This window comes from Necator americanus, chromosome IV (assembly GCF_031761385.1).
Source record: "Necator americanus strain Aroian chromosome IV, whole genome shotgun sequence".
Classification (NCBI taxonomy): Eukaryota; Metazoa; Nematoda; class Chromadorea; order Rhabditida; family Ancylostomatidae; genus Necator; species Necator americanus.
The window spans coordinates 13,121,931-13,149,002 of record NC_087374.1 but is presented as its reverse complement, the minus strand read 5'-3'; the positions used below and the strand labels follow the sequence as shown (position 1 = coordinate 13,149,002).

General features: G+C 42.2%; 9 protein-coding genes across 16 annotated transcripts; 4 read left to right on the top strand and 5 right to left on the bottom strand.

The window, feature by feature from the left end:
* Positions 1-1,293: 1,293 nt before the first annotated feature.
* On the top strand, positions 1,294-3,979 carry RB195_001135 (uncharacterized protein; the record flags this gene model as incomplete). The annotated part of the gene is made up of 4 exons (XM_064197775.1): positions 1,294-1,394; positions 1,593-1,749; positions 3,766-3,872; positions 3,952-3,979. 4 exons carry the CDS (start codon positions 1,294-1,296, stop codon positions 3,977-3,979), a joined length of 393 nt encoding a protein of 130 aa, XP_064053656.1.
* A 1,482-nt stretch (positions 3,980-5,461) lies between these two features.
* On the top strand, positions 5,462-13,433 carry RB195_001134 (uncharacterized protein; the record flags this gene model as incomplete). 5 transcript variants are annotated; one of them, XM_064197770.1, is made up of 9 exons in its annotated part: positions 5,462-5,534; positions 5,868-5,932; positions 6,032-6,136; positions 7,258-7,459; positions 7,514-7,660; positions 8,460-8,533; positions 11,544-11,700; positions 11,756-11,862; positions 13,365-13,433. In XM_064197770.1, 9 exons carry the CDS (start codon positions 5,462-5,464, stop codon positions 13,431-13,433), a joined length of 999 nt encoding a protein of 332 aa, XP_064053651.1. The 5 variants fall into 5 exon arrangements, with proteins under 5 accessions (XP_064053651.1, XP_064053652.1, XP_064053654.1 ...); XM_064197772.1 differs by lacking the exon at positions 13,365-13,433 and having other exon boundaries at positions 11,756-11,916; XM_064197773.1 differs by lacking the exons at positions 11,544-11,700; positions 11,756-11,862; positions 13,365-13,433 and adding an exon at positions 9,279-9,401.
* An 873-nt stretch (positions 13,434-14,306) lies between these two features.
* Positions 14,307-15,209, bottom strand: RB195_001133 (uncharacterized protein; the record flags this gene model as incomplete). Its single annotated transcript, XM_064197769.1, has 2 exons — positions 14,307-14,737; positions 15,080-15,209. The coding sequence occupies 2 exons, from the start codon at positions 15,207-15,209 to the stop codon at positions 14,307-14,309; spliced, it is 561 nt and encodes a 186-aa protein (XP_064053650.1).
* Positions 15,210-15,540: 331 nt separating this feature from the next.
* RB195_001132 (uncharacterized protein) lies at positions 15,541-15,926 on the top strand (the record flags this gene model as incomplete). The annotated part of the gene is made up of 2 exons (XM_064197768.1): positions 15,541-15,735; positions 15,804-15,926. 2 exons carry the CDS (start codon positions 15,541-15,543, stop codon positions 15,924-15,926), a joined length of 318 nt encoding a protein of 105 aa, XP_064053649.1.
* A 714-nt stretch (positions 15,927-16,640) lies between these two features.
* RB195_001131 (uncharacterized protein) lies at positions 16,641-16,949 on the bottom strand (the record flags this gene model as incomplete). The annotated part of the gene is made up of 1 exon (XM_064197767.1): positions 16,641-16,949. The coding sequence occupies one exon, from the start codon at positions 16,947-16,949 to the stop codon at positions 16,641-16,643; it is 309 nt and encodes a 102-aa protein (XP_064053648.1).
* Positions 16,950-16,991: 42 nt separating this feature from the next.
* RB195_001130 (uncharacterized protein) lies at positions 16,992-17,234 on the bottom strand (the record flags this gene model as incomplete). The annotated part of the gene is made up of 1 exon (XM_064197766.1): positions 16,992-17,234. One exon carries the CDS (start codon positions 17,232-17,234, stop codon positions 16,992-16,994), a length of 243 nt encoding a protein of 80 aa, XP_064053647.1.
* Positions 17,235-17,279: 45 nt separating this feature from the next.
* Positions 17,280-17,762, bottom strand: RB195_001129 (uncharacterized protein; the record flags this gene model as incomplete). 2 transcript variants are annotated; one of them, XM_064197765.1, is made up of 1 exon in its annotated part: positions 17,280-17,762. In XM_064197765.1, one exon carries the CDS (start codon positions 17,760-17,762, stop codon positions 17,280-17,282), a length of 483 nt encoding a protein of 160 aa, XP_064053645.1. The 2 variants fall into 2 exon arrangements, with proteins under 2 accessions (XP_064053645.1, XP_064053646.1); XM_064197764.1 differs by having other exon boundaries at positions 17,280-17,600.
* Positions 17,763-18,168: 406 nt separating this feature from the next.
* RB195_001128 (uncharacterized protein) lies at positions 18,169-18,702 on the top strand (the record flags this gene model as incomplete). Of its 2 annotated transcripts, XM_064197763.1 has the most annotated exons (4): positions 18,169-18,252; positions 18,298-18,377; positions 18,431-18,491; positions 18,553-18,702. In XM_064197763.1, 4 exons carry the CDS (start codon positions 18,169-18,171, stop codon positions 18,700-18,702), a joined length of 375 nt encoding a protein of 124 aa, XP_064053643.1. The 2 variants fall into 2 exon arrangements, with proteins under 2 accessions (XP_064053643.1, XP_064053644.1); XM_064197762.1 differs by lacking the exon at positions 18,169-18,252 and having other exon boundaries at positions 18,316-18,377.
* Positions 18,703-19,457: 755 nt separating this feature from the next.
* RB195_001127 (uncharacterized protein) lies at positions 19,458-26,793 on the bottom strand (the record flags this gene model as incomplete). 2 transcript variants are annotated; one of them, XM_064197761.1, is made up of 8 exons in its annotated part: positions 19,458-19,565; positions 19,631-19,842; positions 20,675-20,760; positions 21,220-21,303; positions 21,457-21,587; positions 23,927-24,025; positions 24,381-24,449; positions 26,710-26,793. In XM_064197761.1, the coding sequence occupies 8 exons, from the start codon at positions 26,791-26,793 to the stop codon at positions 19,458-19,460; spliced, it is 873 nt and encodes a 290-aa protein (XP_064053641.1). The 2 variants fall into 2 exon arrangements, with proteins under 2 accessions (XP_064053641.1, XP_064053642.1); XM_064197760.1 differs by lacking the exon at positions 24,381-24,449.
* Between the last annotated feature and the right edge of the window lie 279 nt (positions 26,794-27,072).

Here is a 27,072-nt window from a genome sequence, read left to right as displayed (position 1 = left end):
ATCAAAGTCGATGGACTTGGTAATCGCCCAACTTGACGTCTCTGGGCACCATTTTTTTTGTAGTGGTTCTGATCACCGTCACTTTCATTCAAAAGTACGACTCAGCCGAACGCTTTCGAGTGAACTCCAACAAGCTGTCCTGTCTAGGCTTGTGCGACATCTCTGTGTACCGTTTGCTGCGCTGCAAGAAACACGCACCAGAGATCGGCCCGTCTTCCGTGTCGAAAACTACACTACCTACTGCAGCGATGCTAATGAAAAGAAGATAGTTATTGCAATAGCAGTGAGGAACGACTACAACAACGTGGTGGAGGAATTTGGATGAACGTCGAATAGATGCGCCTTTGTACGACTGCAGCATCACAAAAGATTAAACTAAACTAAACCAAACTAAAGGACTGGAATACTTCGAATCGTAAGTGCCTATGCACCTGCCCGGAAACCACTGAAAACGATAAAGACGCGTTTTATGGGTAACTCAGTGCGCTGACATCTGAAATATTCAGCCATGACGTGTTCATGGTCGGAGTCGATGTCTACGCAAAGATGGGACTCGAACTATAATCCGATGTGCTAGGAAAATTTTGTTATCCAGTGCAGGGCACGTCGGATAACGGCAATGGTCTGGTCGATTTATGTAAACATACCGGCCTCATCATCGCTTCCTCCTTTAAGAGGAATCCTCGACGCTATCAGCTTATGTGGCAATGGTTAACCTTTTGACACCCAAAGAGCAGCGCAGGCGGAAGATGAAAACTCTCAAGCTTCAGTCGACTAGCTTTTGACGAGGAATATTTCTCAGTGGGATATTCGAAAATCTAGAGCTGTTTGGGGCGTCACAATCGACTCTGACCATCCCCAGTTCTTCTCAGCTTCGGGATACTGTTCCACGAAAGAAACCGAGGAGTTCGCCTTCATCCGAAAATCGACACGACAGATTTGAAAGATCTGAAGAATGCAGAACGAAATCCCGCCTATGTGTGTCTATTCATAATGGAGAATACGGACCAGGAAGAAGCTCAGCGATGCGGATTTTCCACAAAGTGCATCCAGGAAGCTGTAAGGGAAATGCTCACAATTCTATTGCCGCGGAAGAAGTTTTCTTTTGCATCTGCGGAAACAAAACCCACGTATAATTCTACATGCACCGCTCGCAGCACTGTCGATTTCAGCCAGGAAAGGAGTTGAGCTGAGAAAGCAGTTGCGTTGCCAGCTGCAAAAAGACCGCAAAAATGAATGATCGCATCTGCGCCCTGAAAAGTGCAAGCAGATGAGAGACTTCAAACGGGAATCATGATGAATGCAGTAGCGATCAAACTCTTCTTCAATGAGTTCTGTTACCAAGGCTATGTGCTGAAGAACGACGGCAACTACAAGAAGGATAATCACCAAAGGTGCGCTGAGGCTATACAATGACCTCCTTAACGAAATGTCACTGGTACATCACTATCACCAACGAAGCCAAGCTGCGAGTCTACCTATCCGCAATTTGCCCCATCACGATGTACCTATGGAAAATTTGAGCAACACCGCCTACAGTGATGGAGAGTCTTGCTTGCACTTGAAGGGAAGCTTAGAAGGCGGCCATGAAGACGCAATGAAGATCTTCACGCAGAAGTCGATGTGGTGTATCGCCCGATGACACATGGAAGGTATCTTACACCTCCATCGAAAGTGGCTGCAAAAAATCGTCTCTGCTTGTTTGGCCATAACACTAAAGAGCACAATAACAATCGCCTTCTTCAACAAGTTTGTCGGATTCAAGATGGAAAAGACCACTGGCCAAAGTTCTGAACTGAGATGGTGAGTGGAGACTTGAGGACAGTCGGCAAAGATTGGCAGTTCAAATGAGACGTAAGGTTCCGGAGGATATGGAGTAACAACGAATGAATTGATTCTTTTCAAGCTCTCGCAGAAGATTGAGAGCAGAGCTAGGTTCAAGGACGGCACATCTCGACGAAGATGCGGAATTACGTCAGGCGATGACATCAGCCAGCCGTTTAAGTCAAAGATTAAATCATCTTCCCAAACAATTATGATACCAGTTTATTCACCTCAAAGAGATGAAGAACCCAACTGGCACTACTTCGGTTTCGAACCATCGATTCTTCAGTCACAGCCGAACCTAACGACTGCGCTGCAACCACCGGTCGTGAAAACCACCTTTTAGACATTCAGATCCTGCATCCGATGTGCACTGGTATGCAAAACTTAAAGACGAGATAGGCATAGTAAAATAACAAGTTAATAACTCGGTTGAACTGAATGAAAATACGCCAGAGGTCTCCCATAAATGCACAAAAAGCTGGAGGTCACATGGCATGAAGTCAGTGTGACAATGGCGCCAAATAGGGTTAGTCCCGCTACAAAAGGAGGCTAAAAGAACGGAAGAAGACAGTGTGTGTCAATCAGCGAGCAGTGACGGTGCACTGTGATGGTGTTCCTCATTACAACTTTGTCCGGAGACAACATTTTGAATGACTTCACACGGGGAAGAGTCAACGACAAACTGGAAAAAGGAAGTGTGACAACTGTAGCCCAGGACTTTAGTGTTGCTCACAGCATTGTTTCACATGCATGGGGAGCGTTCCGAACCACCAACATACACTGCCTCAGGAAAGAGAGCTGGTGATCGAGCACGGTCAACTACAGCAACAGACGACCGTTACATTGTGCAACAAGCAAGGAGGACCCCATGTCTGTTAGTGCTTTTAGATGCGGTTTCACATTGTCATCCATGCCAATGAAGTCAGGGCCGAATGTGCCACTGAAAATACGCACATGGGGAAGGAGTACACTATCATATTAACGTTAATCGGTAAGTGTACCCTATCCAAAGACTTGGAGCTTTCCTTGCAGGGCTATGAGACCTCTGCAAACGAACTGCCGCCTTCTCACACTGTGCTGTCAATATGTTATGTTGCTTCACCTATTTCATACTTAAGTTTTGCACGCTACTGTATTCACTCGTGTAAGGATAAACAAGATGGAAACAAAACCGTCTTCTTGTCCCCAACCAACCGCGTTATACAGAATTATTTGTTGATTTCCCGGCGCAAACTCGATGCAAACGAGTCCTGCTGCGGGATTTAGTCGCTTCTCGGCTGAAAATCCTCAGTGCCAAACTACAAAAACCGTGCATGTATTTCATCTGTGTGATGCACCTAACCTAGGGAAAATTTTCATATGATTGTGTTCCACCCGCAAAAGGTATCGCCCATGTGCCCAAGAGTTTCGTTTAGTAGTCCTGCAGAATGCCCAAGGTAGATGTTGTGTGCACTTCTCATAATCTACAAGAAAAAAAACAAAGTAGTTGTGTAAAGTATGGAGAAAATTAAAAGGATAAAGTGTCAGCGTTAATCAGTCAGTTTGAGATGCTGCAATGCGTTCACTTCAATTCAGAATAGTTTATGAAAGCATGCAATGACTTCTGAGGTGTAACCGATGTATCAAGCAGTGTTCTTATCCTACCGGACAAATCTGGTGCCAATTTATCGATCCCGGAGAGATGAAGAACCCCATTGGCCCTGATTCGGTTTCGAACCATTAAATGAGAACTTAGAAAAATAGTACTACATTTTTCTTCGACAACAACACTAGTACCTTCGACTACCAACTCTTGGAAAACATAAGACGCAGAGAGAATCTTTATGGAAAATCAATCAATAAAATGACCTTTTTCTTACTTTAATTAATTGCCAACACTTCATACGAAATATAAACAACGTTCAATATAAACAATGACACATACAATGAGTATTACAGGATCGGTATGCCAAATGGAAAGAAAAAATTACGCTCGAAGGCGTGTTCATCCTGTGCGACAACGAGGGCATCCGTCATCTTCCTCGACTTCCAGCTCATAGAAGCAGGTGGAAAGACAAAATAAAGATAGTGTTCGGTTGTTTTTTGGAAGAGATATTGAAATGAACTGGAAAAGATAAAACACAGGATGACCTTCTGGATGAAGATTACATGATGAGAATGAATGAAAACGAACCTGGAGTGAAAACGATCAGTGAAGAAAAGCCATCTATGTATGGAATCTGAGCAATTGAACACTAAAACATAACAGACAACAACTGACTGTTTAGAACACTGTGCTTCTCATGCTGAACAGTTGGATTTCTTCTGATTATCAAAGCTTGCTTGTTGTTGTTTTTTCGCATTTTGAGTGATGATCAGCTGACCCGTTGATTTATTAGTCAGTGCCAACCACTTGACACATTCTCAAAAACACCGTGTAATCAGTTTTGGTTTTTTATTTCCTTTTTATTTCTCATTTATTCTTGCGGGGCATGATTCTTTTGTGTAAACTGAATTTTTATACGTGTGCCCAAGATAGTCTCCGGATCTTCACGCTGCTAAAGATGTTCTCGTTTCCCATTACAAACGATGGAAGAACGTATGTCATGGTCACTGTACAACTGATAAGATAGCCGCATCTTTTCCCGCCTATCAGTAGCTCACCCTCATATTTTTGATCGCTTCTATTCGGTCTTCAATTATTGAAGCATGCAGCTCCGAAGTGCACTTTCAGTCACGTTCACTTACAACCGAAATCCTTTTGTATCCTGGATCTGAACATTAATCTGGAGGCGATTGAAATTCAAAGGCGGTTTACAACAAAACTGGGGGATATTTCCACAATAAGACAATTTTATGAGTGTAAATTGGTAATATGACCGTGTTAATATTTCAGTTCCGCCTAATCGTAATAAAAACCACCCAGATAAACGGCCTTTCTGCACAAACAATCCTCCAGAGCATTGGTTTTATTTGAATAGGCCAATGAGGAAATCTCTAGTATTATCACTCCTTCGGTCGCACACGCGGTGCGTGTGCAGTGGCGCGTTATAAGGTGCTTCGTAGGAAAATTCGTACAGCAAGGTCCCTTTTCACGCCGTTTTTCAGGACGATTAAGGGAAATTGAGCGTAAACACTCTCATGTTCGCAATCTACATCCTTAACCGTATCTTTTCTCAACAACGTCCATTTTCTAGTTTTCAGCCTTTAGACTTGCGGCAGTTCCTTTCATCGAAAGCCTAGGTAAACGTCATATACTCTAAACTTTGTCTCTTTAAAGAAATGCACACAAAAAGATCAAGTCAAAAACCACAAAAAAAATCTGCTTATTGTTTTTTGTACGATGAGCAGTTTTTTTTTTGACAATTTCGGGCTGAGTGCACGCGCGCGAGAGGCTTGCTGTGTATTATGGCGGAAACGGCACCAGATTTAAAGAAGGTTGCGAACATAGGAGATTTCGAGATAGCATGCTTATTTTAGAGTTACTTTCATTTCCCAAACCAAACTCTTATCAACGTATCGATTCTAAAACACGTTTGTTAGACTTCTGTCAATTTTTTCTCACGGATTTTCCTCTTGTGACGGTGTTTCAGTAGAAATACTATGGTAATATTCTTGCTCAGATACAAACTCGAATTGCATCTCCAGATCTGGTATGGAAGACATCGCTGTGACAAAGTTCCGCGAGTATTTACGAGTGAACACGGAACAGCCCAATCCGAATTATGGTGAACTCTCTACAGGATCAGTGAAAAATTGTTTTCCTATCGCTATCTAGAATTATGGATTCAAAAATGTTTGCGCTCAAATATTTGCGTCAAACCAAATTCGAATTTGTTCCTACAGCGGAAAAGACTATATTTAGAGATCAAATAGAAAAGTAGTGTTTCCCTCTCTAATAATGAACCATCTAAATAAAGATTTTTAAAAAACCCTACAGAGAATCTTTCGTTCCAATGAGCTTTTTCTAGTCCATTAGCTTTGCTCAATTTGGGATGTAAATACAAACAAATTCTACAAATTTTTCTAGTTCTGTAAACCGGTAATTTCGTTAATCTCAGCTGCCTGTAAGACATTTCTCTTCAAGCTAGCAGACGAGCTACCAGTACAACGACGTGCAGTCGAGGTGAGTTTCTTCTGTATCTATAATCTTCATATCGGTAACTTTAAGTGTGCATAAAAATAAAATGATTACCGTAGTCGCTACTGTAGTTTTATATTGCAGACTGCTCCCGGGAAGTTCTTTGTCATCATGACAATTCCTGGCACACGACCGGAACTCTCATCGCTCGTACTTTATTCGCATACCGACGTCGTCCCGACATTTAAGGTATAGAAAGGTAAAAAAAAACATGAAGAAGAGTGCAGTTGCGTAAGCGGCTGAGCTCGAGTTGTGTAAGCGCCTGGCGGTGTGGCGAAGCGCAGCCGTTAGAATCTAGAGGGGACAGTATCAGCTGTCCTAAATTCATGCACATTTTATTGCGGATAACGAGACCCCAAGCTGACACTAAAGTGCAAAAGTGTAGCTCTGTACTTTTAAAAACCCCAAATGTAAGCTGATTTCCGCTAAACTCGTGAAACTGATAGGTTTGAAAACCTTGAAAGCCCCTAAAAGTTAGAATGAAAACTTCCTTCGAAAACAAAAATGAACTTCTTGTTGAATTTAGTTCTTGTTGGGAATTCACGTTGAACTTCGGGATAAGAAGTGTAAATTGGGAATATAGACGCCATTACACTGAATTCCCCCTAACTGTCTCGAAAAACGGATTGGGAAACGACCTCGTTGGTAGAATCTTCCTACGAGACACACAAAAACGTATCACGTATGCGTATGTGAGCACATGTGCGTCGCCCTTTCGAGCGAGCGGACAGTGGACTGCCGACCCTCACAATTGGCAGACTCGGCCGCGAGCGCTCGCATACGTGACCTGTTGTTAGGTACCTCGCAGGAAGATTCTATCGATAAAGACGTTTCCTACGCCGTTCTCAGGACAATTATAGGGGCTGGAGAGTGATCGCGCTCATACTCGTGATCTACAAAACATGTCCCTGTCTTCTCGTGGAAAAATCCCAAACACTGCCAATTTTTTGGTATGCTGTCTTTAAGCTACGGTAGCTTTAGCTCGGCTCTTAGCTAAAGCTACAGGAATTTGTGACTGAAACTACTAAACCTATGCTAACGTTATTAAATCGAGACTAGAGCTAATAATATTCTTAGCGCCCAGGCATGGATACTAGGAGCCAAAATATTATAGATTAAAGCTGCTGCAGTTGAGACTTCTGGACACATACTTGGGTTAAGTCCCCGCCCTGAGTAGACAATTATTAAAAATCGTTGCATTATGATCTAGGCAGATCTTTCTGGAGCGCTCGATAATATAACTACGAGTTATTTCGTTATAATTGAATTTATAAGAAGAAGCAACAACATTCGTTCCTATTCCAATTCAGCAAAGTAGTGATTCGGTTCTTCCACAGGATCAATGGAAGTACGATCCATACGCTGCCCACAAGGATGAGAACGGCGACATATATGCGAGAGGGGCTCAAGATATGAAGTGTGTTGGTTCGCAATATGTTGAGGCGATCAGGAGGCATTTTCAACGAGGAAGGAAGCAATGGCTCAGAACCATCCACATTCTGTGGGGAGCAGGTGATTTTCCCTTCAAAGAAAAATTCTGTTCATCGCACTGAAGGAGTCCTGCAGATGAGGAAATTGCGGGTGAGGAGGGAATGGCACGATTTTGTCAAATGGACGAGTTCGAGCAGTTGAATATTGGATTCGTTTTGGATGAAGGGATTGCAAGCGAAACAAACCAGTACAACGTCTTCTACGCTGAAAGATGTCCATGGTGTGAGTGTAACGCTGACTTAAAGGCATCACCCCACGAATCTGAGGTGGTGCAGATTTTAGGTGGAGTATTCGTATACGAGATGGGAGACTACGGAGAGGGAGGTGATTCCGTCCATTTCTTCCTAATTGCCGTAAAAAACGGCCCGGAAGATGCGGCGCCGCACAAGACTGGCCGCCAATCGAACCCTGTACAAAATGGTGCCCAAAACGAAGAAGCCATATCTTCCGGGCCGTTTTTACGGCAATTAGAAGAAATGGACGGAATCACTCTACCACATAGAATACTCCACCTGAAATCTGCACCACCTCAGATTCGTGGGGTGATGCCTTTAATTGAAATTCTCATCCAAAACGTAATACATGTGTGACAAGAATGGATCAAATAACTTACACAAATAATCAAAATTGAATAAATAATAAACTATTTTTTACGGCATCTTCCTCCAAATTATTTTCTATCGACTTTATTTCTAACTCTTGTTTGTGATCTTGTCACCTATCTTCTGAGCTTAACACAGCTAGTGAGAGTCCATATCAAAATACAGGAGAATTGTTAGCTACACATTACAGTAAGAAACGGAAGCCCAAAAGAAGATGAAAAGAAGATGAACCACCTAAAAGTTAGTATATGCCGTAATTGCGTAAGCGACTGCGCTCGAGTGGAGCTGAAGGTTGCTTTGAAGCGGGACCTCCGACTCTTGCAGCCGGACTGCTGAGATGACTAAGGTCCCAGGTCCTCATGGGAGGAGCATCTTAAGCCAATAGAAGTAATATGCTCTCCAAATCTACATCCTTTAAGGGCTTAAAGTCACATGCACCGGATCTCCAGGGCACGGATCAAAATTCATCCCAAACACTGCTGCAGAGAAATTGGTGAGTAACTTTTCATTTTCAGAACATTCTTATACAGGTAACCTTTACATCGCGAACACACATCGGGGGAAGTGGGAGGGTGGTGTTTCTGACCCGGATGGGTGCTATATAGAGGGTGAACCAAGCTATCGCCAACGCTATTCTGAATTTATTTTTTCTTGTTGTTCCAACGAGATTTTGGTGAACTTCCTTAAGTGCCTAACGTTTTGACAAACTCGTCTTTAGGAAAGGCCTAAAAATTGTTCGAGGATTCTGATGTTTTGCATATCCCCTCATACTCTATCCTTGCCAAGGCTCGATATCGTTCTAAGCTTACCACGCAAAAACTCTAAAAGGAAAACAAATTGAGCAGTCTCACTGACTCCCGGGACTGTTGGACCACCGCCTTCTTAACATGGACGGATGAAATATACGCACTGTTTAGTTTACTATTCTCCAGCGATGCACTCCATGTCGTATTCTATCGTGTTCCTTGAAAGACACTGGTTGGAGATTTCAAGTTAAAATTTGCAAAAAAAAAATCTAGATGGATTTTGGAGCATTGTATAGAATATAGTGAGAAAAAGATAAAGCTTTTGGATAGCATTGATCGATTGTAAAATAATCTGTTACAGTTATTTATGTACTTTAACTTTTATAGCAGAATTGATAACATATACAGTGAATTTAATAAACTCGCTTTGACTCACGCCTAAGCCACCATTTTTTGAGAAATCGGTGATCCTAACATCAAAAAATGTTGTAGGAGACATTGCCTCTGATCTTTACACAGGGATTATTTCATGGTTGTCCTCACCAGAAAATCCGAAGCATCGATCAAGACGCAGTGATATATAATAAGGCCAAACGACATGAGTCACGAGTGTAGTTGTGGTGCATTTGCGTACGTGCTCAAAACGGTGCGGAGAGGCAGCAGTTGGGACCGAGTTGGGACCGCCGCAAACTGCAGCGGTAGGCGGTGCCAGCAAGGGTTTCACCACGTCCCTAGCCACTACGCCCCACCGAAGCGCCTCTAGAGAAGCCGCGTAGCCCGTACGTGCTTCATGTCGTTTTGACGCTACCATATATTTGCAATTGAACAGCGCAGAAGTTACTGTAGTCGCATTTAATTCTGAATCAGGACCGAAAGAAGTTTTAAAAAAATTTCAAGAGTTCCCATAGTTTTCCCATAGTTGCTATAAGTTCCTAACTTTTATAGTCGGGAGTTTATAGTCGGGTCAAAACGACCTGAAGCGCCGTGCAGTTGCGAAAGCGGCTGCGCGCGAAGCGGAGCGGAGGGAGAAAGCGATTGAAATCGAGATAGGATCATAGCGAACTGCAGAAAAAAATGGATCCTCGCTAGACCCTAACCGCTACGCTCCTTTTGATCCAATTATAGCTGATTGGATGGGATAAGGGGTAAAGAGTATAATTAGCGAATACAGAACTCCCATCGAAAGCTCAGAACTTCGCAGTTGGTTCGTAACCTGACTATGGCGACCGTTGAGGTGATAAATGCCCCTCTACGTCACGACACGATGACGTACGCTGTTGTATCCCTTGGTCGGTGACTATTCACGAATTTTTACACGATCTATCGACATCGTCTATAGTCAAAAGCGCGTGATGAAAGTCGATAGCCTCTGGCTCTGATCTGCGAGCTGTCATACATTGTAGTAGGAGTTTTAAAGAAGTGACAGGGGCAACGTGCGCACCACAAACAGTTGAGGATGTATGAAACTTAATTACACCCACATGCCTGTTGCATTTAATAAATTCCATGTATTGGATATATTCGATGCACTTACGGGCCCGTTAAAAAGAAGGGGAATTAGAATGAGGACTATTCGTACAGCGTGCGTATACTTGCATCGACATGTTTCATTGAAGGTTCAGGAGAACTGCTGCGTGAACTACTTTCACCAGAAAAGAGTGAGAGTTGATGCGCCGGCGCCAGAAATCAATGAAACGGGGTTGGATGGGGCCAAAGACGTCGATTTGGCACATGAAACCTGAAAATGGAATCAGAGTATTTATCAACTCGATGATGACGTTCACATCATTTCACGCTAGCACATCATTCTACAGCAGGCACGGTAATTCTTCGCCAGAAAACAAAAAACGCGTATTCGCGTTTTTTTCCCCGTTTTTTCTTCATAACTCGAATCACTTGGATTTCTATGATTACATCTGGGCATCATTCTATTCATAATTATGTGCTCTATCGATTGGATATAATTAGAACTCTTAAAACCTTCCACTAAAATACTTTTTGAAAAAATTACTTGCGGCTACACATAGCCAAGGGTGAGTCCGACGTAATTGAGCGTCCAAGGACATATTGACATTTTGACGTAAATATATTTTTCGAGAAGTAAAATGATAAGTACATATTTGTAATCTACATACTAACGCGAACAATTTGATTCATCTCACAGCTGTAATACCGCACCTTTGAAGATGTTGAGAAATTGACTAAAGTAACAGGTTTCAACTCCGGGAACGATTGACATTAGTAGCTTAAAAATTATCTTCTTGCAAAATCTGCACGGAAACTATTTGTTGTTTGATGATTTGTCTCTCGATTTTCTAGCGCGATTGAAGTTTCTGGTTTTTTTAGCTGAAGTTGCAACTCCAATGTTTTACGTTACTTATTATAGTTATAGTTCGTAAATCGTTAACAAATTAGATTTTCCTTCCTTCCGCACAACACAGTGGAGAAAAGTCTTTGTCCTATGAATTGTTCTAATTTTTCTATAATATGTCTCAGCTGCGGTCAGTTTTGAACTTGTAAAGATAAAAACTTCTCATGTGATTTTACAAACAGCTCTTTTTTTGTGATTTATCGAAAATTTCTTCAAATATCAATTGGATGTTTTTAATCGGGAGGAAGACATCTATTGAATGGTGTTGATTTCAAAAAATCCTCTCTTTGGATTAAGTTTTCTTTTTAATAGTAAAAGAAAAAATATTTAAGACTATGCACAAAGTAATTCACCTTTTAAAATCTGCTACGTAACTTTATTTCTAGCAAAAGATGATCAATAAAACCTTGAGTTTTCGAGAGGAACAGAAAAAAATTCTTGAAGAAGATCCCAAAAAGACACTTGGAGATGTCACAACCCTCAACTTAACAATCATTGAGGGTGGAGTCCAAGTGAATGTTCTACCCGAGAAATATACCGCTTGTGAGCTGTTTGTTTTTCAGTGGATATTTCCGAAATTGGAGGTTGTGGATTTCAGACTTTGACATACGAGTCCCGCCTACCGTGGACTTTGACAGCTTCGGGAAGCAAATCGACAACTGGTGCAGAGAAGCGGGCGAAGGCGTGCAGTACGAGTTCCTGGAGGTATGGGCCATTCTCATTTCAATTTCAAAAATCAGACTGAGAACCGAAAACTAACCATTTTAGTTGCGTCGCTGAATTTCACCACTAGTAACAATTTCCACCCATCCTTGATCAGATACCTAAAAAATTCATTTCACCCACAATGAGGCAAATTTTCAACTGAGAAAAGCAACTTTTCAATTTACAGCACGTTTTAAGCTATTTCAAGAATTGGAACATTCAGAGATCATATTATTCATCGTTCTTTTTGTTGAGCGGTCGTACTAATTTATTTTACTGATGATTTCCAGAAGTTACTATTTATGTCCCTGTCTTGGCCACTATATGTCCTTCGTCTACTTCTATTCACGACCTTTCGTCCAATATTACCAATACTTCGCTGCAAGTTTGCAACTTTACTTTCAAAATCCAATACGATATACAAAGGTTTTGCTAAGACTGTACCCTTACCACTGCCTTTTTTTCGAACATACAACGTAAAAGAAAACATCAACCTCTCCTATGCGTATCTCTCCTAATCAAGGCCTTTCCGAAGGAATTTAAGGTGAAAGGATAGTGAAGAAGTACTATGATAATTTCATGTGCTGCAGCGTATCCATCGCTCCTCTCAAGCTCTGTCACGCTAGCGGCTTGCCCATGCCACCCATGGCGTCACCGTCGCAACTCTTACGATGCGTTGTTTGAAGCTTGTCCACCCCAAACACTCTATTTTCTCACTAACCTCCCAGCTACGTCAGTTCCGTGATACGATGAGTATAACCTTAGCTGTGCTCGTATCCGAAATCTAACGCAGCGCAAGGGATGTCTCGAGGCATGCACGGTACGTGAAGGCGTATCTCGCACATACAGAGGCGCGTGTAGAATGCTTCTGCTGCATTTTTTGTGTGCGGATCCATTCCTTTTGTATCATATGCCTTAGAAAACACCACTGACTCAAGCGTGAACCAAGTAACTTAAGAGATTTTTGTATGCTCCAAAGACATATCAATGTGGCTTCTCTGAGGAACTGAGCGTAGGTATCCTACACTTTAATTCTGTACAAAAAAAACCTTCCCTATGGTTTTCCATCGCAATACCTCAGTTTACTTTCACCCCTTCATAAAATGTTCAGCTCCAACTCGTTGTCATTCCTAATCCATGCTTGTGCCGAATGAAACGTACATTTTTGTGAACGCAGAGGAATATCAATTTGTTTGATTGATATTGAATACCTATACACTTTACCTACACTTTACAGCTGATATTTGTACCTTTCAAAATCCAGGACTATTTTGAGTCCGTAATGTTTTAGATGTTCTTTTTCTCGAGATACCTGTACTTGAATACTGAACTCTAACTCGTACCCGTATGTTTGCAATTCTTGTAATGTCCTGCTCAAATTTCATTAGTATAGTACGTGGCGACGGAAGTGGAAGGTGGATTCTCAATAGAATTTCTAACTTGCTCTCCGCGTCTCTAAAGCGTTTTTTTTTCTTCTTCTTTCATCCTTGTTCCTTTTCCAGCTAAGCGGTGCGATTATTTCTGTTCTCCGACTCATTGGAGTTCAACAAAAGAATATTAGCACCACCTAGTCATATTTTTAGTTTTTTTTTTTCATTCTATTGCTTCTGTTCTTAGCCACTTCTAAATGAACTCCCTATTTTCACAGATTAATTTGCTTGTTCTCAATTGTCTCTGTCCAGTTTGTGATGGTTAACTTTTCATAGACCACGGAAATTGGTGAAACCTTTTCCTTTAAAGGCATCACCCCACGAATCTGAGGTGGTACGGATTTCAGGTGGAGTGTTCGTATATGGCATAGTAGATTAGAGGCATAGAGCCGGCGTGTACACAAGGCTGGCGCGCTCCAATCGAACTCGTTGTAGAAAACAGCACACCGGAACGCTCGAAGCCGCATCTTCCGGGCCGTTTTCTACGGCAATTAGGAAGAAATGGACGGAATCACCCTTCTCCCCATAATCTACGACCCCGTATACGAATACTCCACCGGAAATCCGTACCTTTGCAGATTCGTAGGGTGACGCCTTTAAGTCTTCCCCTAGAGATTCGCCTTAGGTGTCTTCGAGCTTCTCTCGCTTTAGGGGTTAGGTTCATTACTCAAAGACTTCAACTCTGGAAAACACTGACTCATACGGATTCGAAGTTCTGAATTTGAGGAAAAAAATCTCTTAAGAGCAGCTTCTGAGTTCTGTAAAATATTAGGTTCGCAACAACATTCCCGCCGGTTTTTTTTTTATTTTAATACTCCGCATGCCATTAAATATTTGAGACATAATGTTTTATGCAGTTCGAAAGACGATGTTTTGTCCCATCGGAATCTATGTTTTAGTTTTTGCTCAAGCTAATTTGTATTAATTTTCAGATCATTAAAATGCAAGGTCAAGTTGAGAAAAATGAACATTTTCGACACCTCCTTCTTTTTGCTTTTAATCAAGGTTCTAACGTCACAAAAGCTGCTCGCCAGTAACGATTCGATGAGGAAATCCTTGCTTGTGTCCATGAGTTGCGCGGTGACGAGCAAGCAAACCAGCGGAGATTGTGGCTCGTTGATTTTTGTTGTCGACACTTAAAGCATGCGGAACCCACGCTCCATACCTCTGAACCTTTACCGACGAGTGAAGATGTTTCTCCATAGCAGTGTGAGAGAATTCCATTTTCTCTGCTAGTTCCCGTGTCGTTTGGCGCGAAGTTTCGCGTAAAAGTTGGTTTAATCGTTCTTCATCCAACTCAACTACACGGCCAGAACGAGGTGCGTCTTTGAGGTCAAATATTCCATTTTTGAACTTGGCATACCAATTACGAGAGGTTCCCTCAGCTGTGGCACCATCTCCATACAGAGCACAAATGTCGCGAGCAGCTCTTGTGGCGTTAGAGCCTTGATTAAAAGCAAAATGGAGGTGTCAAAAATTTTCTCCACTTGACATTCCATTGATCTGAAAATTAATATAAATTAGCTTGAGCAAAAAGTAGAACATAGATTTCGATAGAGCAAAAAATCCTCTTTCGAATGGAATAAAACATTGTGCCACGAATATAAATAACATGTGGAGTATTAAAATTTAGAAAACGGCGGGAACTTAGTTGCCAACCTAAAAGTACGACGTGATTCATGCGCAATGGAAAGAACTACATTTTCTACTGCCAAAAAATAAGTGCAAAAATTTTGTTTTCTGTTAGACATAGTATGATTTCCTTCTTGCGCAATACTGCGTATCACCTTGATCACCTTGACTCTCGTTGATCTTCGAACTGGTCGAGCGGGCGCCAGTAATTCTTCGATTTGTCCCGATCGCGTGCCAGAGTAGCCCAGTGGCTCCTCCTTTCGCGTGGGACACGAAGAGTATCATACGTTTCTTTGAAGGACTTCGTGAAGAAATCTGACCATCAGGTCGGCGGTCTTCCTGTAGTGCGCTTAGTATCGCGAGGAACCCAGTCGCTCACGGCTCTGGTCCAACGGTTGTCATTACAGCGCATCACGTGTCCGGCCCACCTTATTTTACTTTCCTTGACAAACGCGGCGGCGTCTCTAATTTTCGAACGTTGACGTAGGAGAGAACTTCGAATCAAGTCCCTCACTTACGTGAAAAGGGATACTCCTAGCATCACTCTCTCAATTGCGCGTTCAATGACGCTCACCGCGTTTTCTTCCCGCTTGCGAAATGCCCAGGTTTCCGAAGCATGGATCAAAGCAGGAAGTACGGTGGTATTGAAGAGGTGAGCACGGAGCCGGGTGTTCCTGGTCTTCTTCACTACATCCTCGATGCTCTTGTACGCTCCCCAAGCCGCTCATCTCCTCCTGCCCAGCTCGAGGGTCAGGTCGTTCATCGTGTTCAATTCCCAACCCAGATAAACGTAGCTGGTGCATTCGGATATGTTCGTTCCGTTGAGCGTGAATGGGGCATCCGAGACCCAGACTTCCGCATGAACATCGTCTTTTGCAGATTCAGCTAAAGACTGATGCATCCACATGTTTCGTCGAATTCGGTCAGCATTCGTTCCGCTTGGCTGATGCTAGGTGTTATCAGCACGATTTCATCAGCGAAGCGCAAATGCTGATGGTGTAGCTGCCGACCGTCGACCTTCACTCCCATGTCGTCCCATTCCGACTTTCGCATTGCGTTCTCGAGGGTGGCTGTGAATATTTTGGGTGAGATTGTATCATCCTGTCGGACCCCCCCCCCCCTCTCTTTACGTCAATGATATTCTTGTAGAATGGCAAAATTCGAATTCGAAGTCGATGAAGGTGAGACAGAGCGGATATCTTGTACTCTCGTGATACCTCGATGAGTTTCGAAACAGCGTGAATGTGGTCAATAGTGCTGAATCCTTTTCGAAACCCTGCTTGCTCGCTGTCCTTCATCCTTCATCCAAGACTTTTTCAATCCTATTAAGGATCACTCCTGTAAAGAGCTTGTAGATGACGGACAGTAAGCAGATTGGACGATAGTTGCCGATGTCATGTGGAGCTCCCTTTTTATGCAGCAACACGGTCTTGCTGGTCTTCTACTGTTTAGAAACCTTGCATTCCGACAGCTAACGTGTAAAGAGCCTCGCCAGGGTGTTGATGAGTACTGGCGAAAGGTTCTTCAGTTGTTCTGGTCTTATTTTGTCGGGACCGGGTGCCGTACGATTTCTTACCGACATGATGGCATGTCGTATTTCGGACGGGAGAACCTCTGGAATGACATGTCCGTCTTCCCTCAGATGGTGAGGAAGCAAGTGGACATGGCTGTCGAAGAGATCAGAGTAGAAGTCGTAGATGATTTTTTCCATCCCCATTACATCCTTGCCTTGCGACTGGCGAAGTCTCGAGGGGCATAGCGGATGCTTTTCCCCGCCTCTACAGCTTCAGCCAGCATTTCTGCTCTTCTCTCTTTAAGGTCTTCCTTTATCGCCTCTCTGCAAAGCCTTGCAAGCACGGACGTGAATTCTTGGTTCTCTGCGGCTCGTGCTGTTCCACGCTGGCGTATCAGCTCAAGAGTTTCAAGAGACAGGCGTCTCTTGGTGGTTTTAGAACTCTCAGCCTGATTCGCGCAGTCGTGAAGGTGTTCAACGAGCCGGTCATATTCCTCGTCGATGTTGTCCATTGCGGAATCTTCCCAAAAGCCGGCTAACGTAGCGAAGAGATCTCAGTTGATGGTAGTTCTGGGATAGAGTAGAGAGGATGGCTTCTGGAATTGCGAGTTCCCATGGATGGTCTTAGTCGTCATGATGAACTCGGAGAGCCTCTCCCTCTGGTCGTTCCATTGTAGGCCGTGGGTCCCGATGTGAAGTTCCTCCGGCGTTCTTCTTGGGCCAACTTTGGCGTTGAAATCGCCAATCATGAACTTGTAGAAGGCGTGATCTTCTCGGTAGAACTTCTCCAGGTCCATATAGAAAGCTTCGACTTCTTCTTCATCGTAGCTTGATGTTGGAGCCTAAGCGACGAAGATAGTCAAAGATGGTGTTGGACCACATCTTCTCATCCGCAGACGTCCGATTCGAAAGAATTGTTCGAAAGAGTCGATGTTCTTTGCAATACTCGTGTTGGCGAGGACGCCAACTCCACCAACACCTCTAATGTCGCATGTTCCTAAGAACAGTTCTTCTCCAGTTTCATACACGGCGTTGAGAGGGTGACGTCGTCTCGTCTCGGTCAGTCCGATGACGTCGTACTTGATCTTCTTGGCTTGCATCATCAGATCTTCGACGGCCGCTTCCGATGCAAGCGTACGTGCGTTATAAGTACAGATCGCCATCCTAGTCCTTTCCCGTTTCGGTAGCCTATATGACTCCTGCAATCCCGTCCTACCTGGCGCTACCGTACTAGGCTTTCCTCCGGAATCAGGAGACTCTTTTCTATTACTGTATTTTGCATAAAATTTAAAACCCATGGGCACGTTGCAAGCCTCTAGTCCCATGGGTTTTTTGAGAACTTCCGTTCTCCCGAAGTGGGCATGTGGAGCTTATTTGTTGGAGGCGACTCCAAACCGCCTCCCTTGCACCTCCCAGTCTTTTGATTGCAGGTTTTTGGCCGGACCAACGTGCGGGATACAAGGATGTCATGAGTCAGTCCTGGCTCAGCAGAAACAGGGAGCCCATCCCTTGAATCCACCTGCGTCTCTGGGCAAGCACAAGGTCGCTTCTGGTCCGCGATCCGCCACGCGGGGACGCGCCACGTAGCCTCGCGACTAACCGGCTGTGATCCCTGTAGTGAGGGGGATCCGTGGAATACTGCGTATACAAATAAATATTGGAAAGTGCAGATAAAGGAGGAGGGTCAGAGACAGATCGTATTCCATTGCATTTTTAAAATTAATTTGTGAAATGAAAGAAATTCTTACCGCAAAGGCGATTGATCTACCGCAATCATTATTAACATTACCAACCCGTGATCGCAATCGAGCTCCGGTTCCTCAATCGATACCCAATGAATTGATTTCTGCATTTTTTCAGAAAAACAACAATAAGAACATGACACCAACCACAGCTGACGATCCATGGTGGAATGCATTTGAGAAATCGCTACAAAAACAGTGAACCACTTTGTATAAGCTGATTGTTCATACATAATTGATGAATTTCTCAGAAAATGCGAGTTCACAACAGGGATTTTCACTGGCGCCACTGACTCTCGTTTCATACGAGCGGTAAGAGCTCGTTTTTCGGGTTGAACGATGAAGTACGTAGCTTTATCACTGATTTTTGCAGCTTGGATACAGATCAATAGGGTTTTCACCAATGAACAACACACCGTCACTGCTACACGACCACAACGAATATTTGAATGAAAAAGTGTATCTTCGTGGGATTGAGATCTACGAGACATTGATAGATAACCTAGCAAATGTTGAAGAATAGCCTCTGATGAGTTCGCTTCTCATCTTTTAACGTATTTATTAATTCTAAGCCATTTTTAACGAGTTTTCCACTAGGATACAAGTGTTATCAGACTTCTGTGATCGTATTATGTTTATTTATTGCACTGAAAACGCAACAAGACTCTGTGAGCGAAGAAATTGTGTTATTGAACAAATAAAAACTGGGAATCAATAGATAAATTAAACAACTTCACCATATTGTTCATATTTGCTGGTCATAAAACATGAGGCAGAATAAAGGAAATTGAATTCAAAACAAAATCACAACGACAGTTATCTGGCATCGTTTTAACTCGATGACGTTAAAAATTTGCCTATGATATAATCGAAACGAAATAATACGTAGGCGAAAAGACACATCTAATCGATTGCAGGACAATGATTATCGGTGATCATTCAGACATCTTCTACTAAGGCATCGTCAAACATGCGTTGTTTTCAATAGGTATTACGTTCAAGGAAAAAAGCACCCAAATATTTTCTTTTCTCCAAAGCATAGGATTGCTGTCCCGTGAACTGACCTGCTTTCAATAATCATGCGCCCATGAATTTGAGACAGTATCTACTTTATGGTCTTTTTTCTATTTCAGAAGCGAAAGGAAAAATTACAACAATGTGTGATAAATTCCTGCTGAGGTTGTTAAAAAAACTGAAAATTAACAGAGTCACCTAAGAAGAAAACTTGCAGAGTACCGCAACTCTTCGCTGATATTTTGCACGCAAAACTCGCAAATTCTATGGTGTCCTTTTCGTAACTGCATTACTGTTGAAGTAGACGAACAGCACAGAGGCAGCCACCCGGGTTTTCAGTTCCTCCTCTTCCATTCCGTGAGCCCACTCAACCTGAAAATCAAGTTTCATTCTTCATTTGTATTTCTTCTCTAAGAGCTTTTGAAATTGGAACTCACAGAACCCCACGTTTCCGACTGTGTCTTCTGCTCTAGCATGGCATGATGCACAGCTTCTTCAGCTTGAAGTTTAAACGTTACCATGGAGTACGGTAGCAGCACGCTCTTCAATGATTCCACGGCGTATTGCAATCCAGTAAGTGCCCAGAAATTATGTGACATAAGCCATTTCTCAACTATGCGTGAATCTTTTGCAGATATCACTTCACTATCTGGAAGAGTGGGATTTAACTGTGTAGGTTGGATTGAACAGCCCCCAAAGACCTTTGGAACTCAGTAAAAGGAGACCCGTGAAACAGTGTGATACAAAGTCCTGTAATTTAGTTACACAAAAAAAAGCAACGCGTTTCTCTTATAAAACAACAGTCCAGAGTTTGAGTTACAAAAATGGAAAAATTCCTACTCATCGTATCAAAAAAAGTTGATACGATGAGTAGGACTTTCTCCATTCAGAGAAAAAGAGTAATGGTATTTCAGCATTTACAATCGTAAAATGAGAATCAAAAAGAAAAGAACGAATGCAGAGAGACGAGCCCTGAACTTCATTTTAATATATATATATATATTATATATATATATATATATATATATATATATATATATATATAAAAGAACGCGTTTTAGCCTGTACAATGAGTTGCGGGGGCAGCCGATGTTAACTTCATTAAAAACATCAACTTTTTGTTTGACAGGCGGATAATGAAGAGGAAAAGAGAGCCTGCAGAGCAAATATCCGAATTGCCAGGGTGGTGAGATGGCTGAGTTGTAGATGGAAAACTGTCTGATCACTAAGTCATAAATTCGGAGCAAGCACAGGAGGTCAGCATTCCTATCTTACGATCAATCGATAGGTGCCTTACCGCTTTCTAGTGTAGTACTTTTATGATTCTCCTATCATATATCGAAATCAACTTTACCAATTATGCATGAAAACTGCAAACACAGCAATGTTCCACAACAATCCCACAACAAATGAAAATCCAAATAGAGCAGATTAGCCGAAGAAATCTTCTGTAAAGAGAACTATGACTTATCTGAACTCACCAAGGAGATTCGTACTAGGTGTTAAAGAAGTGCCCAGTCCTTCATTTGCTATTTTAATCACAGGTTTCCAGTACTGCTCTTGATACCTATAAAATGTTAAAAACAACGAATTTCCACTTTTCAAGTGTAAACCTCATCAAAATTCATACAAGCTACGCGAATTCCAATCCTATCAGTCATTCGCATCTTAAAGGCATCACCCCACGAATCTGAGGTGGTGCAGGTTTCAGGTGGAGTATTCGTATACGGGATGGGAGACTACGGAGAGGGGGTGATTCCGTCCATTTCTTGCTAATTGCCGTAAAAAACGGCCCGGAAGATGCGGCGCCGCACAAGACTGGCGCGCTCCAATCGAACCTCATGTACAAAATGGTGCGCCAAAACGAATGAAGCCGTATCTTCCGGGCCGTTTTTTACGGCAATTAGGAAGAAATTGACGGAATCACCCCGCTCTCCGCAGTCTCCCATCCTCTATACGAATACTCCACCCGAAATCTGCACCACCTCAGATTCGTGGGGTGATGCCTTTAATTCTTGTTGTTCACCTGCTTAATTTTTCCGTTTCGTTATTCCAGAACAACACTGTATCACAATGTAAGTATTCCAAAAGTTTGCTCGTGATCGATTCCCTGAACAAAAAGGTACTGTGACTGGTGGTTCTTTTAACACGAAGTCAACCAAGAACACGAAAAATGATATTCTGCGCCTTTAGACTCGGGAAAAAAAAACAATTCCGAGAATTTATCAAGAATTGTTAGGTTTTCGCAGTATAAACGGCTAACCTAGTTAAATGAAGCGGATTGTCTTGGGCCGTGAATGCCAAACCAGTCAATCTCATGTGCCCCATTTGCAAATGCTGATCCTGTGAAGCCCATTCCTCAGCTATTGCTAATGCCAGAGGCTCGGATTCAATCTGTAAATAATGATGTCTGATGTGACATCACCAACGAATTTGAAACGGATGAGCAACAGTAAAGAAAAATCCTTCATCAAAACTTGAAAGTATCATCTGTTTTATTTTTATCCTTATTTTTTATTAGAAAGACAATATGAATGAAATCTGCGAAGCCGCTTTTCATTCTACGTATTCGTAAAATCGGATCACAAAGGCACCGCCACTTAATTTACGCACGCACCTACGCGGCTAACCTCTGCTTCGCACGTTCAGTGATGAGTAATATTTACATTTGCACCCTTGGCATCTGCTCAACGCCGCCCAAACTTCGAAGACGTTATCACTGAATAAACGAACCGAACCCGAGAATCGATCGGCAGAGACTTATTCAATGTCAGCGCTCTGTTAGCACAATGACGTTACATAACATCGGATTGCACATGATCGGCTTAGGACTTTTTATGGTGGTGAGTAGACAATTAATTCCTACGAATTTAAATTTTTTTTTACTTGCAAGGCCATATCAAGTATATCTCAAGTTTTTTGTTACGAAGATAGCTAAGTAAAACAGAGAGTCCACCAAATAATGAAGAAATCAAAATTGGATGATAGTGATCTTGCTCTACGAGAAAAGCGACTATCTGGTCAGTTTTGGCATGCGACATAAACGGATGTAAACGCTACCTTCTCCTGTTCAAGCCTCTCTCTGATCGAAAGGAGAGCAGATGAAAGTAAGACGGGATATTAAACAATAACTCGTTCGGTTTGCTTACCTCAAACTTTGGCAGTTAAGTCAGTGAGCGCGATCTTTTATCTGCCGCTCACTCGCTTAAAAACATGCTCCGTACAGAACATAGGACGGAAAGAAAACCTATAATCTTTTGAATTTAAAGTATCTTGTACTTGGGTGATTGATGCAAAGCTTTTTTTACATGTATGATTATCAAAGTTCGCAGATTGTTTTGCTCCTCGGAAGTAAACTTGTACGAACTCTTGAATCATTTTCTTGTGTCACTATTCATGAATTCGTCGCAGTCGTAATTCTTTTTTTCTTTTTTCGCTAGTTTAACACTTTTCTTCCGCTGCCAGTGCGGCTCCTCAAAGAATTCTATTTGCAAGCATGCATATTTGCATGAAGGAGCAGAGAAATCCAATTTCTCTTAACCGAAACCTTGAATGGACCATAGGAGTAAAACGAACCGTGAAACTAATGGAAAAAGACATTTATAAAATTAGGTGATCTTATTAATGCAATACAATTCGAGAAAGAAAAGATTGGAGAACTATTAAAACAAGAGAAAAGGATCTCTGAAGAGCTTGCCGGATACGGGCTAGCGACCCATCGCCTTGATCATGCAGTAATACCGCGGAAATCTCCTCCAGTAGATGGCCCTTTCTCATTCTTTGTTCTGTTTCTTTTCCTTTTCCAAGCGGCTGTATCCTAAGCTATGGGAATATCCACATAACTAATGCAGATTTTGTCAATTTTTTAAAAACTGTATTTACTCTGCCGATTTCACTCAGCTCCTAGCAGTTCAATGCGGGTAGTCGGCAAGAAGTTCCGCTGCCTGCACGATCGGTCGTAAATTCGAATCTGCCCTAGCGCTCACCAAGCCTTTCATCCCTCCGGAGTCGATATATTGGTACCAGACTTGTCTGGGAGGATAAAAAAAACTGACTTCATCATCGGCCTTTATCCTTTTATTTTTTTTTTTTTTTGTGATTCGATCACTAAATCCCTTAAAACAATATGCTACTTTAAACCCGTCCACTCAGAAAACATCCTATCATTAGTCCGTTACGAGAGAATAATGGATTGAGAATGAATCTTAGAAATCGAAATATTTACATTATCGTCCCTCCACTTTACTCTTCAAGAAACGCTGTTTCCAGCTCCTCGCTCTACTTTGTCTTCTATGCAAAATAATGGACAGATCAATTGTTTTTCCTCCGCAGTATCCTCCGTCAGCAACTAATACGAGACGATCAAGTTACTATTCCATTACAGAAGATATTCCCTTAGTTCCATTGATGATGGTGAGCATAATAATTAGTTACAAATAAGCAAATACATCATATGACGATATATTCTTAAATTTACGGCGTTTAAAACAAACAAGCATACTTAGGAAAGTTGAAATCGACCTCAGCGCTGTTGCAACTTCAGCAAATCTCAGATAATAAATGTTTTAGGCATACGAAAGAAAAACCGCTGTCTAACAAGTAATTCGCGTCCTTTTCGAGAAATCATCTTTAGCTTTGACTGTTTCTCATTTTTGTCATCTGGTATTCCAAGCATCTCACTGCATTGTTTTAAATAACATTTTATTGATAGCTGAGTAACCGTTGTTGCTCACCTGTAATACGTTCCCAGCTTGCGTTTTCAGCATACGACCATCTAATGTCACTTTGTATAAATTCTTTCCTTGCCTCTCTTCAGCTACTACATCTACTACCTGCAAAAACAGTTAATTTAGATCCTTCTGATTCAAAATTAACAGCACCACAACATGATATAGTCCGGCCCAAACGACCTGAAGATCGGTGCAATTAAAGACATCACCCCACGAATCTGAGGTGGTATGGAGTATTCGTATACGGGTTCGTAGATTGTGGAGAGAAGGGTGATTCCGCCCATTTCTTCCTAATTGCCGTAGAAAACGAGTAGGAAGATACGGCTTCAAGCGTTCCGGCGCGCTATTTTCTACAACGAGTGCGATTGCAGAGCGAAAGCTAGGCGGGACCTGCGCCAGCTGCAATCGGATTGCAGAAATGAGTAAGGTCCCACCTCAACCGGAAGCTCCTCCTCACAACTTCGACTGCTTCTGCCTGACCAACTCCGCCAGGCCGTTTCGACCCGAGCCGTTTCGACAGCATAATCTATAATCTGTCCAATCTATAATGGGATTCAAAAAACAGATAGACCTAAGCAGCATTGATCAGTTCATTACAGTTTGAACAGACACCGCTACATGGAACAAATGATACCCACTTGTGGCAATACTAACTATACTAATCCTGTAAAACCGTTGAAAACAACAGCAATACATTCATCAAATAATATACGTCGTGGGCTGTTGAGAATAGAATCTACAAAAATTTTATCAACCTAAGAACCTTCACCAAAACCATTATCAAAACCATCGCGAGAAGTGAGTAATGCAGTTTATGGATAATCAACTATGAAGTAGTCGGGTAGAAACGACAGAAAAACTCGGTGGAGTTGCGAAAGTGACCTCACCCGTAGCGGCGCGATGAATGTGAAGCGGGGCTAGTGGTTGGGATCGAGGAGGAATCACCGTCGATTGAAGCGATGAGTGGCACCAGTTATCAACAGTTAGTTTCTGTTCACGATGGTCCCACCTCGATCCAAACCACTAGTTCCACCCCACCGCTTCGAAGGCTGCCGCTTACGGCATTCCAGCGAGCTTCAGTTCGTTGTGACCCTACTACAGTGCGAAGGTCGCTCTACTCGTAAATTCCTATCCCGTTGTCCTTCGTTACGATAACAATGGGCATCCACCTGTAAACTCGCCCATTTGCGACTGCTGCCAAACTGCCGGAAGACTGTCGTGCTTTACCGCCGCTGTTTGAACTACGACTCAGACTTCGAACTCATGCAAAACTGTTACAAGAACCCATAACTCTCAACTAGCAATCATCAGTGTTTGAGTTTGTGTAGATGAAAAGCAGCGTTGAAATCTGCATAAACGTCGAGGTGTGCTCCTACATACTCATCGGGATTTCGAAATACTTTGATGGTCGTCCCAACCTTCAACTTCTTATTTGCATCATTTATCAACATATATTTGCAGAAAATGCATTACCTCCACATCTCGAATAGTTGTTTATTTTAGATTTTGATCTCATCCGTTCCTCATACGTCGTCTACCGTTTACTAGTATTTGTTTAATGAAATCCACCCTTCATGACAGTAATCGTCCGTGAGGGTTCAGAAATAAGCTCGCTGGTATACTTATGGAAGCATACCTTAGGGTGACAGTTGAGCTGGAATATCAACCTTTGGCTTCTTTTTTAATGATATATCAATTCGAAGATGGAGATACGTGATGCAACAGCCGGGTAAAATGTAGCTGAGGTGTGGGGAAGGGGTGGGCAGTCAGTGGCGCCCTTATTCCTAGAAGTAAATAACAAGACCAGTCGGGCTCATAAGACCTAAGCATTAGTCTTAGAGGATCTATGACATGTATGTTAAAGCTACTAAGAGAAAAAAGTAAGATAGAGCGTCCTGAAATAAGGTGCCACTGAGTGCCCTCAACTACATCTTCCCCCGATAGTCTACATATCGCCCTCTTCATCGAATTCATATATCTGAAAAAAGCTCCAGTAGAACTTGAGAAATAACTTCTACTTTAACAAAAGAAAGTAGGTCAAATCTACTACAATCCCAGCCATCAATATTTAATATCTTCTAAGGCACCTTACGAAAATAAACTACATGAATATATTTTCTTTGTTCAATTTTATCCGTTACGAAATGGATCGTCCTTCGGCAGAATCACTATCACTTTTAAACCTATTTCCACTATTTCTTCTCCATGATAGTGCACTAATAACTACTTGTATTAATAGATAAATCTATTAATGGACTGTCATGGGAAAGGATTGAAAATATGTTAGGAACATAAAAAAAAGCTGCAAAGAGCTTGTTGATCCTGCGGAGATTTGCCAGTGCCCACTTCCACCGTAGACGTAATCCGCCACTCCGATACAACACGTTCGAAACTGTACATATCCCATGTACATGTGAACTTTTAAACCTATTTCCACTATTTCTTCTCCATGATAGTGCACTAATAACTACTTGTATTAATAGATAAATCTATTAATGGACTGTCATGGGAAAGGATTGAAAATATGTTAGGAACATAAAAAAAAGCTACGTCACAGCATCATCCAATCCTAGAAAGACTCCAACCTCACGAGTTTAACTGAGCACTGTCTCAGAGATGAATATCTGGGGACGAGAAATCCCATTGGTGCTGGTTCTAGCCAGCAAACTAATCAATAGCCCTCTTCTCTTGAAAGCAAATGGGTTAGCCATAGCCATTAGCAACTCAACCTCACTTCTCTAGTCCGGGAATTGTCCATCTGTAGTTACTAATGTATGATGTAGTACCTTATAAAATCTTCTCCGTTTCGTTAGTGCCGAGGCTGACGAACCCATAAATCGTCTCGAGATAAACCATCCCAGGAAGCTCATTCTATAACTTAGAAGCTTGCAAGTTTGTTTGCAATGCAGAGTAGGTAGGAGCTGTATGAATACAATTCGATAATACATTCAAAATAACAAAATCAATCATCCAATCATTTATCCCTGTCACTACAACAACAATCAAAATCTTCACATTAGTAAGACACCAAAAGTGAAATTGATTCGGTTTTATGGCACATTAATTGTTATTGAATGCATTAAACGACTAGGCACTTCTCATCACAGATAAGGCGATCAGGGGCAACAAGAAGCGGCAGTCTATCGCCA